At 38.8% G+C, this 12,119-nt stretch overlaps 1 protein-coding gene across 2 annotated transcripts in view; it reads left to right on the plus strand.

Moving 5' to 3' along the window:
• The window catches only part of ak5 (adenylate kinase 5), a 101,678-nt gene that overhangs the window by 49,443 nt on the left and 40,116 nt on the right, over positions 1 to 12,119 (plus strand). The window contains exons 8-9 of one of the 2 annotated variants that reach the window (XM_075482878.1): positions 6,906 to 7,001; positions 7,243 to 7,316. In XM_075482878.1, coding sequence (XP_075338993.1) covers positions 6,906 to 7,001; positions 7,243 to 7,316 — 170 coding nt within the window. The remainder of the gene's footprint in view (positions 1 to 6,905; positions 7,002 to 7,242; positions 7,317 to 12,119) is intronic. The other variant, XM_075482879.1, reaches the window with a different exon arrangement.

Here is a 12,119-nt window from a genome sequence, read left to right on the forward strand (position 1 = left end):
ACAGTAGTTGGTTACATGCCCCCTTTCAGCTTGTTAGTATAAAGCTTTTTTCCGTTGACCTATTAAGCCATGGACGAAAACATTTTTTTAAAAAACTACTTAGCTGGGAGTGAATTAGTATTCTGTTGAGCAGTGTATTGGACAGCTATCCCTGTTGTTTCCACTTTCTTCTGTTATTTAGATTCAATATTTACATGCAGGAACAATTTAGCTCCCAACTGCATTATCTGTGTGTTTCAGTCCAGAAAATTTGAGAAATTATATTTAATCATACAATTTCAGCTGTAGTAACATGTTTACATGTTTGATAAATATAATATTATATTAGTTGGATTGACATGAAAGTCTTCTGTTGGAGAGAATAACTCCCTGTGGGTTGGACTTTTCTGAGGACATTTTTTATAAACCAAAGACTGTTGAAGTTGAAGTATTTCATTCTCTGAAATACATGAATATTATGCCTTTACTGTGATGAGTTTACTAATAATGTTACAGATTCACATGAGTATCAATGTAATACTAAATGTTTTCAGATTGATGCTTTAAGACCATTTCCATGCCATGGCTTTTAAGCATTTCTACACTGCTGTACGGCTATTTTTGCTGAAATAAGGGAGTAGGTATGAGTAGCATGAGAGACATAGCTACTAAAGGCAGCAAGTAATTGCTATAGTTTTAGGTAAGCATAAGGCATTTGTAAGCAATGCTCCCCAATCCTGATCTTTGAGCCCCCTGCATTACATACTTTACAGTTCTCTGATCCAATACATCGGATTCAGATGAATTGATCATAATGAGGCTTCTTCAGATCCTGATGTAGAGCTGACAAGCTAACCTAATGATTTGAATGAGATGTCAAATCAGCAGGGCAGGGGAAGAGTCCAAAAAGCAAGATCAAAAAACACTTTTAAATTGAGGTCAGGATAAATTAAAGAAAAAAAGACCTGGGCCATGGTTTATTATTGTGTTAGATTGCATCCCTGTGAGTGTTTTCATTCATAAATGATGTAGTCAGAAGAAATCCTTACCTTAATAACCAGGTTACACACACAGTAAGTAACATCCTCCAGTATGTTTACCAGCCACCAGCACGTCTAAGATCACCAAAAGAGAGAACAAGTGAAAACCAAACACATCACCCACCAGCTGCCTGGTTACCACAGAGTTGGCATAGCAACCGGTGACAGAGGGTTAGCTGCGCTTTGTGAGAAATACAGACTCAACAAGGTTAGAATGTCATGCAGGCCGTTATGTAAGATCTGATAATCAACTGTTTATAGATCTGCGTTCCTGACTGAAAACACCTCGTGTCGGTCTGAAGAATGTTATCAGTCTGCGCCTTGCAGGTGTTTCTCCACCGATTTCATAACAGGTTTAGTTCTAGGAAGAAATGTTTCTAGCGAAATTAGTCATCAGAACATGCCTGGTGTTTGTTGCATATCAGTCATTATTTTATAACATTATAACAGAGTGTAGGTGCAACTGGTCAATGTGCCCATGGAAGACATTTTGTGTTCTTTACAGATGCATCAATACTATTTATATTGAATATAAAAAGGAAGAAATGGTTCATTATTACTTTGTAGTTCAGTTATGTTTCATAGTAAGATTTTATGTATAGGCTTTTTACTCTCACAAGCACAGACCACGATCAAACAACTTCCCCTTGATTTGACCCATACAGAAACGGGTCTACATTTTCCTCTGATGGAAAGCTAAATAAGACGATCGTTACTCTCTTAGACATGGCTGCATCAGCATCTTTGGGGGCCCAGGGGCAAAGATTTGTGTTTGGGATAATACTAGCCCCCGCTATAAAACATTCACTAGAGCTTCTCAAAGGTAAATATTGTATTAGATACATCACCCTCACTTTTCTACAGTGGTGAACTGTGGCTGTTAGACAACAAAAGAAATATAAGAATGATGAAAATATTCATTATTATGAAAATAGCTGTTGATTACAGCCGTTCAAAACACTCCTATGATGGAAAAGCACTACATTTCCTCAAAGCTATTGAATACTAAATACTCAAAAATAGAAGAAAATTTTAGCAAATGAATGAAATTCCATTTGACAATGGACTAAATGGGGATGTGGTGGTCAGCACTATCACCTTACAACACGCAGGTTCCCAAATCAAATCTCAGCTGGGGCTTTTCTGAATGGATTTTACTACAAATTAACCCTCAGTACAGTTAAAAGCTACAGCTCAAACCAGCTCAGTCCATGTTTTAGTGTACATGCATAAGAGGGGAATCAGGTGATTGACCAAAGTATTTCAGATCCTATGTTACTGTGGGAGGAAACTTTCAAATTTCATTGTGACATCATCACACATGTCAAAGTACAGCTGAATTAAAGATTTCACATTTTTAATTCAATTTATTTTGCTAGATGATACTGTGTCTAGCTCTATTGTAGCTGAGTGTAAACATGCAGGAGGTATATAATCCCCAATCGCATTATCTAGGTGCGTTAGTCAGCCTAAAGCTCATAATTAACAAGCTATTTTTTTTCTTTTTTTTAAAGCTTAGTGACAATCAAAACATATTACACAACTCCTCTCCAGTGCAATGTACTTTATGCACTGGGCGTTTTTTCGCAGCTGTGTCTGTACACGATGTGAAAAAGTTTCCACTGTCTAAAAACTGCTGTATGGATTAATTAACCCCCCTGAGAAAATCTTGTGACTGTGGGCTTCATAAATAAGGTGAACGGACCTCTGTACTGTTTCTGATGCATCGTCATGTCACAGCGCAGAGACGCGGCCGCAGCGCAGCAGGAAGCCGAGTAAGAACCGAAGGAAGTGATTATAAACGTTGACAATTACAGAAGACCAATCGAGCTGCTAGTTCTTCTTCATTTTAAAAACAGTCCAGTCTATTGTGGATAGCTTTTGTAATTTTGTGAACAGTTTGCAGCAACACATTCAAGCAGGAGGAGACGGAGGCTCATGTTAGGAGGTGCAGAAACACCACGAAGGGGAACACCAGTATGTTCAGATAAGAGGAGAGCCGCTGCCCAGTGTGAGAATCACCTTGTATTACAGTAACTGCTTGTGAATTAGTATACGGGTGAATGAAAAATTGCATATTTTTTTTGCCTTGAGAAGTTGATTTTTAAGTTCGATTAACCCACGACACCCACATAATAAGACACATTTTTAGGAATCCTTGACACTCCTTCGTGCCACTTGACACATTTGTGCAGCTCCTTTATGCACACTTCAGAGCTATTCTTTTCACGACAGCTTTCAAATACTCTAGAGATGCTGAGGGAAAGATTCCAAACATATAGTACTTTAGCCTGACAGAATTTAAAAAATACAAACAAAATGAGCAATGTTCAAAGTTTTAATGATAAAAAATCATCACTCAGTACCCGGCTGCTGAAGACTTAATGTTCTCCGCCTGCCTCGTATTTCCTGCTCAGGCTGTTTTCACAATACTGTCACGTACAAACATGTGCTTCTCTTTTGCAGTGAAGTAAACTGCAGCTTCTCCTCCAAATAACCCACCTTCTTCAAAGAAAAAAAGATTCCTACGAATAGTGATATATAAAATTCCAAAATGAGCAGTTTTAGAGATTTATGAGGCTTTTTTTTTTTTGGCAGGCTGCACCTCACAGTAGGTTTCTCCTTCAGTTTCTGCTGCTCATTTTTGGTCTGCATTGCTGCTACTCACAGTGGATTCCAAAGGTCATATTGTGTCCTTTAAAATGCCTTCTGTCCCTGCAGTTCATTAAACTGTCACAAAACGTAATCTGTTGATCAGTGTCCTGGAGGATGAATTTCTATCAGTCTTTTATGCTGCTTGTGGGAGAAAAGATGGTTGTTGTGGTGTGAGGAGCAGTGATGGCTGGCATTAAGGGGGTGACTCTGGCACGCCAGTGATCCCTGTCCAGCCTCCTGGAGGTGTCATGGGCCCAACTAGACGAAACACTGATGAAAGGAGGCTCCCACCTGATGACCTCAGTGACATGTTGGTCAGCACTGCTCACTGGTTTAAATAGGGATTGTCTGGATCAGGAGGTTCTTCATTAAGTACTGAGCCAGTATTAGAAGGTTAATTGTTGAATTTAGGGAATTATTCACTGAGTCTGGTCCATTTTTGTGTTTACTTTGAATTGTACATTAACAGGATAAAAAAAAAATGTACTGCTTTTTTTTAATGAAGGATCAACAAATGAGTGGTTGCTTGTTTTAAATAGGCTAAGCAGTCAATTGGAAGGTTTGGTGGCAGAGTTATACATGCTTGTCATCCAGGAGACCACAGTTCTTGTTCAGCTCAGTGTATTTTACGCAACACTTTTCAATCACTATTTAACTTTCACTTTCATTAACTGTTTGGTTAGGTTTAGGTATTTTGTCATACCTATGTGTTTAGGTGAGGTTCCTAGTTGTTGGTTCGAAACAGAGGTTGTAGCACTGCAAGACGGCAAACATTTCCAACATGTTTAGAACTTTGAGATGAGATTGAGATGACATGAGATTCAACTTTATTGTCATTACACATATACAAGTATAGCATAACGAAAAGTAGTTTTTGGCATCTCACCAGAAGTGCAAATAGCAGCAATAAATAAATTAAGTAATGTGCAAGTGAAAGCAATAGTGCATTTTTACAGATTAGTAATTACAGATACAAATAAATATACGGATTAAAGTGCAGTGGTAATATATACATCTATATACATCTATATTGAGAGAGATTGCTCGAGGCTACATAAACTACTTTGAACCTCTCTCACAGTGAAACGTAGAACCTATGTTTTGGTCCATTGTTTGTCACGTTGGTGATGTTTTATATGAGAAAGTCTAAAGCCGAGCCTCGCTTTACTCAACAACTCATTTGTTGAGGTTATCTTTCTTGTGTTTTCTGTGAAGGAGACGCACAATCGGTGCTCCATCAAAAAAAACACCCTAAAAGAAGTGCATTGTTTTTTTAACGAGACACATAAATGCAAACTAATCTGAAATCTATGTTTAATCTCCAACTTCAGTTTGATATCGTTTAATAGATAAACTGATGTTCTTAAACCGGATCAACTTTCTGATGTGATAAAGTATACAAAAAGATTAAGCAAAAGCTTAAAAATAGACTCTTCGAAAAAGAGTGATTGGGCTCTAGTCCATCTGCTGCTTGTAGTTCCACCAGCGAGAGGAAGCTGCTGCCACTGTCCTCCAGCCTTGCCATCCACCGTGATTATCAACAGCAGGCATCCTGGACTGAAGTGCCGCTGTGATGTCTGCCACCTGACATCACATAACAAAGCAAAGAGCCCCCACAGTCGTACCTCAGGCCCTCACCTTGCAGGGACGACATGCACTCTGACATGTTGCTGACTCTAAAGTTGTGAGCTGTCAAGAGCACACAGGACAGTTTTTTTTTCTACCCCCAGTGCGTTCTGAAGCTTTTTATCATAATACATCTAAGAAATTCAAATCTCTCTGGAATCAGCCCGAGCGCCTGAAGCTGCATCGTTGCATAATCTAACGCAGCTTTTTGATCAGGAGGCGATGATGTGCAGGAGAAAAAACATGCCAAGAGAAAGTGTTATTCACAACCCATTTCCACCCAGGAAGGATACAAGGATGTGTTAGAATCTTTAACGCCACCTTCCATGGCAGCTTTATAAAAATTAGGTTTGGGTTCAGGCGTTTCTGGTGCTTAAATCAACGTGACTGCGTGTTTCTCCCTGCTTTGCACACATGTGCAGGACTGCATCTGGTAAACTGATGTGAGCATGAACGGTACAAATGTAATCAGCTCTTGACAACAAACAGCAGCAGTGTTGATAACTGTATTACAGTCGTGTTCACTGTGTTCAAGTCCTATATAACAAAAAAAATTACTCCTGACTCTAAAATGTTTTCGGTTTTTCCTTCTTTTAAATGGTGAAAAGCAATCATTTGCTATCTTGTTAAGAGCTATAGATACCTTCCTTTGCACAGTAACAAATTAGGAGTTATTTAGCTTAGCAAAAAAAGAAGCCTGAGCAAAGCAAATCTCTTGTGCATCTTCAATTTACAACAATAATATATGTAAAACGAGGTCATTTAACCTACTTAGGCTTCATTTAGTCTGCAGTATTATTTTCCATTGCCCTTCAAAGTGCTCTGCTCATAGCAGCAAAGATTCATCTTAGCGCTGCTGTTGACGTATATTTGACGTTGTTCTCGTCTGTTATGGTGAAAGTAAAGCTGAAGAAATCAGATTTGACCTTGCATAGCATCTGTTTCACGGTCTGATTGGAACTGCATCTTAAACCAACTCTGAATAAGGTTTGGATTAGATATATATATATATTTTTTATTTTTTAAATTGCATTTCATGCACTTTTTTGTCATCCAGACTTTCCAAAATCAATTAGGACACAGTCCAAATATGCCAAGAAATAAGTAAGTAAATTGTTGTTACAACCCACTGACTTGGCTGCAACATAAAATAAAGATTGAGAGAAACGGTTCGAAAAGAAAAGGATTTATTTGTACACCAGATAAACAAAGTTAAAAACTTAGGCAAAACACCACAAAAACGAGCATAATGAGCAGCAGCAATGGTGATCTCCTGCAAGCTTCACCAGGTATGCGTCATATCCACACCTTTTTAAGCTCAACCAATAATGCAAAACCAGCCAACGAAGCTCATACACCCCCCAAAGATTGTTGCCCTGCCACTGAAAGACTAGTGTGGTTGATGTCTCTTTATTACTGTTTTAAAACCTTGACTCTATGACTTTGATTTTGCCATCTGACTGAAAACCTGACGCCTCAATGCAAGTCGATGGGTCAATCTTAAAACTCAGCCATCCATTATTGCGCATGAAATAATATAGTTTTGAATTGTTGATTAAGCCATGTTAAACCTCACCAATAGACTAAAACTGTTTTCTGCACCAGGCTGTAAAGATGTCAACACGTTATCCTGGGGGACTATGGATGTGTACTCACTGACAGAGCCAGCCTCTAGTGGCCATTCAAGGAACTGCAGTTTTGGTACTTGCATGTTGCTCCATATTTTCCATCATGGAAGTTGCCACATGCAAACAATACATTAGCAAATGGCTTAATGAGTTTGTGAAGAGTTATGTGTTTGTATTTCTTGCCTCTTGGCTCCAGCTTCATTATTATTGCACATGAGTCAATAACGTAAGACTATTTCCAAAACACAAAGCTATGACCCAAGGCCTAAATACACGACATATCGATGATTGTTGATGGATTTTTCTGTCCACAGGTCCAAGTGAGCTGGATCTCAGTCTGCTGGGTGAAACAAGCAGTCTGGCCGACATAGCCTGCAAGAACTATGAGGTACGAATATTCTGTACAATCACCAACTGGGTGAGGATTTGGTGTCGAGGTCCAGTTTTAATTTGAGAAATACAGACGCTTTTTGAAATTTGAAACTCATCGCCTCGATGTTTAGGTAAGCCCAGAGCTTTCAGCTTCAATTTGCTTAGAAAGGCTGTAGGAAACTGAAGCTTCAGAAATATCGAACTAAATGTGCAAAGTGTTTACCAGGTTCAACTGAGCGACTGTTCGCATGTAATGTAAAAAGACAAGAACACTCCACTATAAAAAGATATATGATGGGTTTGATTCCAGCAGAGAATGTGTCTAATTAATGTGTATAATGTGTATAATTAATTCACTCTTCACGACAGCCTCGTACACATCAGCAGCAGCCTGATAGTCATATTATTCTTTCACTGTGCTGTTTTATGGCATTACAGAAATCCAATTTTGAATCAATCAAGATCTCTATCAAACAAAAGCTCAGCTCTCACACATGCTCCCTGCTTTTCACCTACAACGTTACATAAACGACAACTGCAAATTAACTTTTCCAAAGAGGCAAACAGGGAGCTCATCATATCGAAGGCAGGATGATTCAGCACTGCAAATGTCCCGAGATAGAGAGTAATGTTGTGTAATGCCTGGCGACGTTTCAGACGAGCTCCATTCCTCCACACATTCTGCAGTCAGTGAAGCAATAACATCGACCTCTGTCTCATTTAACATCCTCAGAGTGTCTGAAAACAACATCTCTCTCCACTTTCTTTTCCTCTAAGAGTGGATGTCAGGGTTCCTAGATATACACACTCTCTCTGCACCCTTTGTCGCATTTAGTCTATTGAAATCCTGGCTGGAGAAGTGGGGAAGTTTTGGCATTTCGTTCAGCAGTAATTCACAGGTAGTCGATTTAAAAAAGCTCTCCTCTACAACTCTTCATCTTTTTTTTCTCTCCTTTTTCTGATGAATAATCCATCCAAGCTTCCATTCAGCAGTTTTAATGACAATTTTTTTCCTCATGAGGATGAGGGTTAAAGCTTTGAGCCCTGGGGGTACTTATTTTAAATGCACTATACTTTTACAGATTAGGAAAGCACAAACTATAATGTGCAAACTGATCTTTATGCTTTTCAGGGGATTTGAGGAAGGGGTTATTCTATGACTGTAATTGTCTATATTCAAGTGCATAGTTATTTAAGAATGTAGAAAGGTATGTAAAAGTATTCATTTCTAAACCTGTGTGAAAAATATAGGAAAAATTATTTTTTTAGTTTTTTTTTCTCATATTAGAACATTTATTGATGTACTGCAACTGATTTTCTGAATAACTCTTTATTACTTTTAAAGCTTTGAACTTAGTTGTTTAGGGATCCAGAAAGCATTCTAACCCTCGCCTTTTTTCGCAATTTTCACCACAGAATAAATTTTTTTATGTATTTGAAATTACCATTTTGACAATGTGAATCCATGCGCTTAGACATTTTATTAAAAATCAAACATTGAAATCACAATTCAAAATGTCTTCTGACCTCTTACGGCCTATAAGCTTTTGTTCTCCTTACTATTCCTACACCCAGCCATGGGAGAGGAAGCGTCATACAACAGGGTTCCTTCTTAGCAGTAGGAACAGCATATCTTAAGGAAAAGATGTTTGCAGCCAAATCTAGAAAGGTTCTTGAGGAAAAAAACAGAGTTTACCTTTCAGAACCCAAAACACAGACTTAAAAGCTTCAGAGAGCATCTGTGGAGAGACCTGAGACGAACCCAGGTAGATGAGCCACACAGAATCTGTCGGGTATAATGTATTAAACTCAAATCCAAATGTTCAGACTTGTCAAATAAGAATTGCCTCTATGATTGCAGCTAAATAGACCTCTGCAGTTTACAAAACAAATACAAACTTTGCTTTGTATAGAATTGTGCAGAAGTTCCTAAAAAAAAGTTTGGACTGATGTGGGGAGATCATAGAAGAAATTTGATATACAAGCTCAAAGCTGTTTGATCTCCATGAGTCATGTTCACAAATTGAATTGCTCTCACAGCCAGGTGCTTTGTTACCTGAGAGCCTGCATCCTGCTGGGTGTCTCCAGGGCTTTGTGGTTGGCTGTGATTTCCTGATAAAACACTCTTTGTCATGCCAGATAAAGATGACCTTTAAATGAGGCTGATCGATAATTAAATGATGCCATCTACTCATTATTCAAACACATTCAAAGCCTGGATAAAGGCTGCTCTAGCCATACTGTGAGGTGGTAATCCTTGAAGAGGAACTACAGAATGGCTTCAAGGCAAGTATGAGCGCTAACAAAACCAGGCAGAACAGCTCACTGAAAACGGCGATGACCCTGTGCAACCCTTTCTGTGTTGATCAGTGACACACTTTTTCCCTGTGAGGTTGAACAAAACCACTGGGCCGCCTTGTCAACCCTTATTTGTGGCGTCTCATATGAGACGGAGATGGAATTTATAAGTGTTCTGATCAAAGAGGGTCGCAGAGGAATGAGGCAGCAAGGCAGAGTGGCTATTTTTGATATGGTGCCAAGTCTCCGGCAACCTGCAACTATTCCTTACTGTCTAACATCTCTGATGTATTCATAATAAGATAGCATCGACACAGCTGGCATACGGAGCATTTATGAGCAGGATTTTGTTCATAAATAATGCTTTTTTCTTTCCCATTAATAACTGATCACATATAAAAAAAACAAATGTACAATTCCTAAGTGTGGTGTGGGGGACTTTAACTGCAGAAATCTGAATAACTAAGTGATAAACGTTTGGTTTTTGTGTCTCAACATCACTCAAAAAGCATTTATCGCTGGTCTCTTGTTTTGCAGCAGCAAAATGAATGAAATGGAAAAAAGGGGAAGGGATTTTTTCTGACCTCATTTTGTGCTCCATCACAGTAACTTTTGTATTAAATAGAAGAGAAGCTAGTTTGCAGCCTTGGCTGTGCTTTTGCTAATATGAAAGCTGCGACTCATAATTCATAATGGGTACAACACTGACTGTATGCATCCATTGCAAGTGAGCAGGGAATTGGCATTATTGCGTTGTGTGAGCATAGTGTTGAAGCTGCTGTACTCCTTAATGTCGCTGTGTCATATCCGATTAAAGCACAGTTCATTTGAATCCCATGGGCTTTAGCAATGCTTTCTTGGCAGATGAAAGAAAATCCACAGTGCAGCTATTATAGCCATATCCATAAAACCAAAGATTAATTTGCAAATGCAGCTAAAGTCTGAACAATAAGTGCATCCACAGCCAGAGCTACTGCCAGCAGAGCCAGGAAGAGCAGCTGCCACAGCCACTGGCTGTGGGCTGTCACAGCTCGACCTTTTGAGAGGAGTAATGAGCAATCATCTGAAGAGTAATATCTCCAGTTTTAACAAGATCCTCATAATGTATCCCATGGCTGCATCACACCTGCTCTGAAATAAAGGAAATTAAGAAAACTACAGCAAAGAAATGCAGAAGAAGTTCAGAAAAGAATGAACCACTGTGACCCTTCAGGGGCTCTTTAAGCAATGAAAAAAGGGCAAAAGGGAATTCTCATTTCTCTCTGTGACATTAATCTCTTAATTTCAACTGTAGTTTATGATTATTTTCCAGTGCAAAAAAACCTTAGATTTAGTCAGTAAATCTTCAAAACTGTAAGGCCAAAGTGAACATGAGCCCCCCATATTCCAACTTGTGTATGAACGAGTTTAAAGTCCACATCATAAGTAAAGCTGAAAGAATCTGCAACATTTTGCAGCCATAAAAAAACATGGTGCGTGTTAGGTTTTTTTAATAGATACAAGCAGGTTCCAGTACAGGTGGCAGGAAATAAAATATTGAAAGAAGGCTCTGAAAAGTGAGCAGTGAGTCACAACAGATACAGCTGATTTCCAATGAGCTGCTCCAGACATTTTTATTTTTCTATTTATTTTTTTTAATTTTAAACAAAACCACCGAGGAAGTTGTCAGTGGAAACTGTTGGGGAAAAAAATAAGCGACTGGTGAATGGATGTACAAATTGTCTGTTTAGTCTACAACCGGCAGAGGATAAATCAAACTCCTGCTGAGGCAAAAACAAAACCCAACATATTTATATGTGGGGTTTCCCCTTTGGGGGGTGTTCTTTGCTCTTCTTTTAAGGAGGACAGAATTCACATTTATCAACCTTGCAGAGAAAACGTTTAAATTCTGTCTTATGAATAAAATTCAGAATGTGCTTAACCACAGATTAAAAAAAAAAAAATCTGTATTTATCAAACGAGCTCATGCTGGTCATATGCGTAGGAAGTAGTCACCTGATGATAAACCCCCCATATTCCAAACCACCAGGCTCATGCCATTCATGCTCATTTACATTGAAATGTCCTTTTTTTTTTTTTTTTTTTTTTTTACAAATTTAACAAGGACAGTTTACAACAGAAGGTATTACCAACATCATTGGAAAGACGTTAAATTTTGGCTTGTTGTTGATTTCTCCAAAAGAACTGAATGTCATGTGGGATATGACAACCAACATGGATGGTGTAATCTGGCTCAGTGATGTTTGAGACACGCTCCATTTGTCTGCCATCTCATGCTTGCAAGTACTGGTGTCTTAAAAACCCCAGAGTGGACAAGGCTTGGGTATGCACTGGACCAGCTTTCATTTAATTACCATCTTTCTGCAACAAAGAGTCCAAATCACAGCATTCCAGGTGATTAAACAGGATCTCTTTTGGGAAGCGGTAAACGCACTCTGAAGACGCGCTCGCTGTGCAGCGCAAGCTTTCCCAAACCATCTAATAAGGCCAGATCAGCCATGATATGTTTTCAATTATCTGC

Source organism: Odontesthes bonariensis, chromosome 14, assembly GCF_027942865.1.
Source record: "Odontesthes bonariensis isolate fOdoBon6 chromosome 14, fOdoBon6.hap1, whole genome shotgun sequence".
NCBI classification, from domain to species: domain Eukaryota; kingdom Metazoa; phylum Chordata; class Actinopteri; order Atheriniformes; family Atherinopsidae; genus Odontesthes; species Odontesthes bonariensis.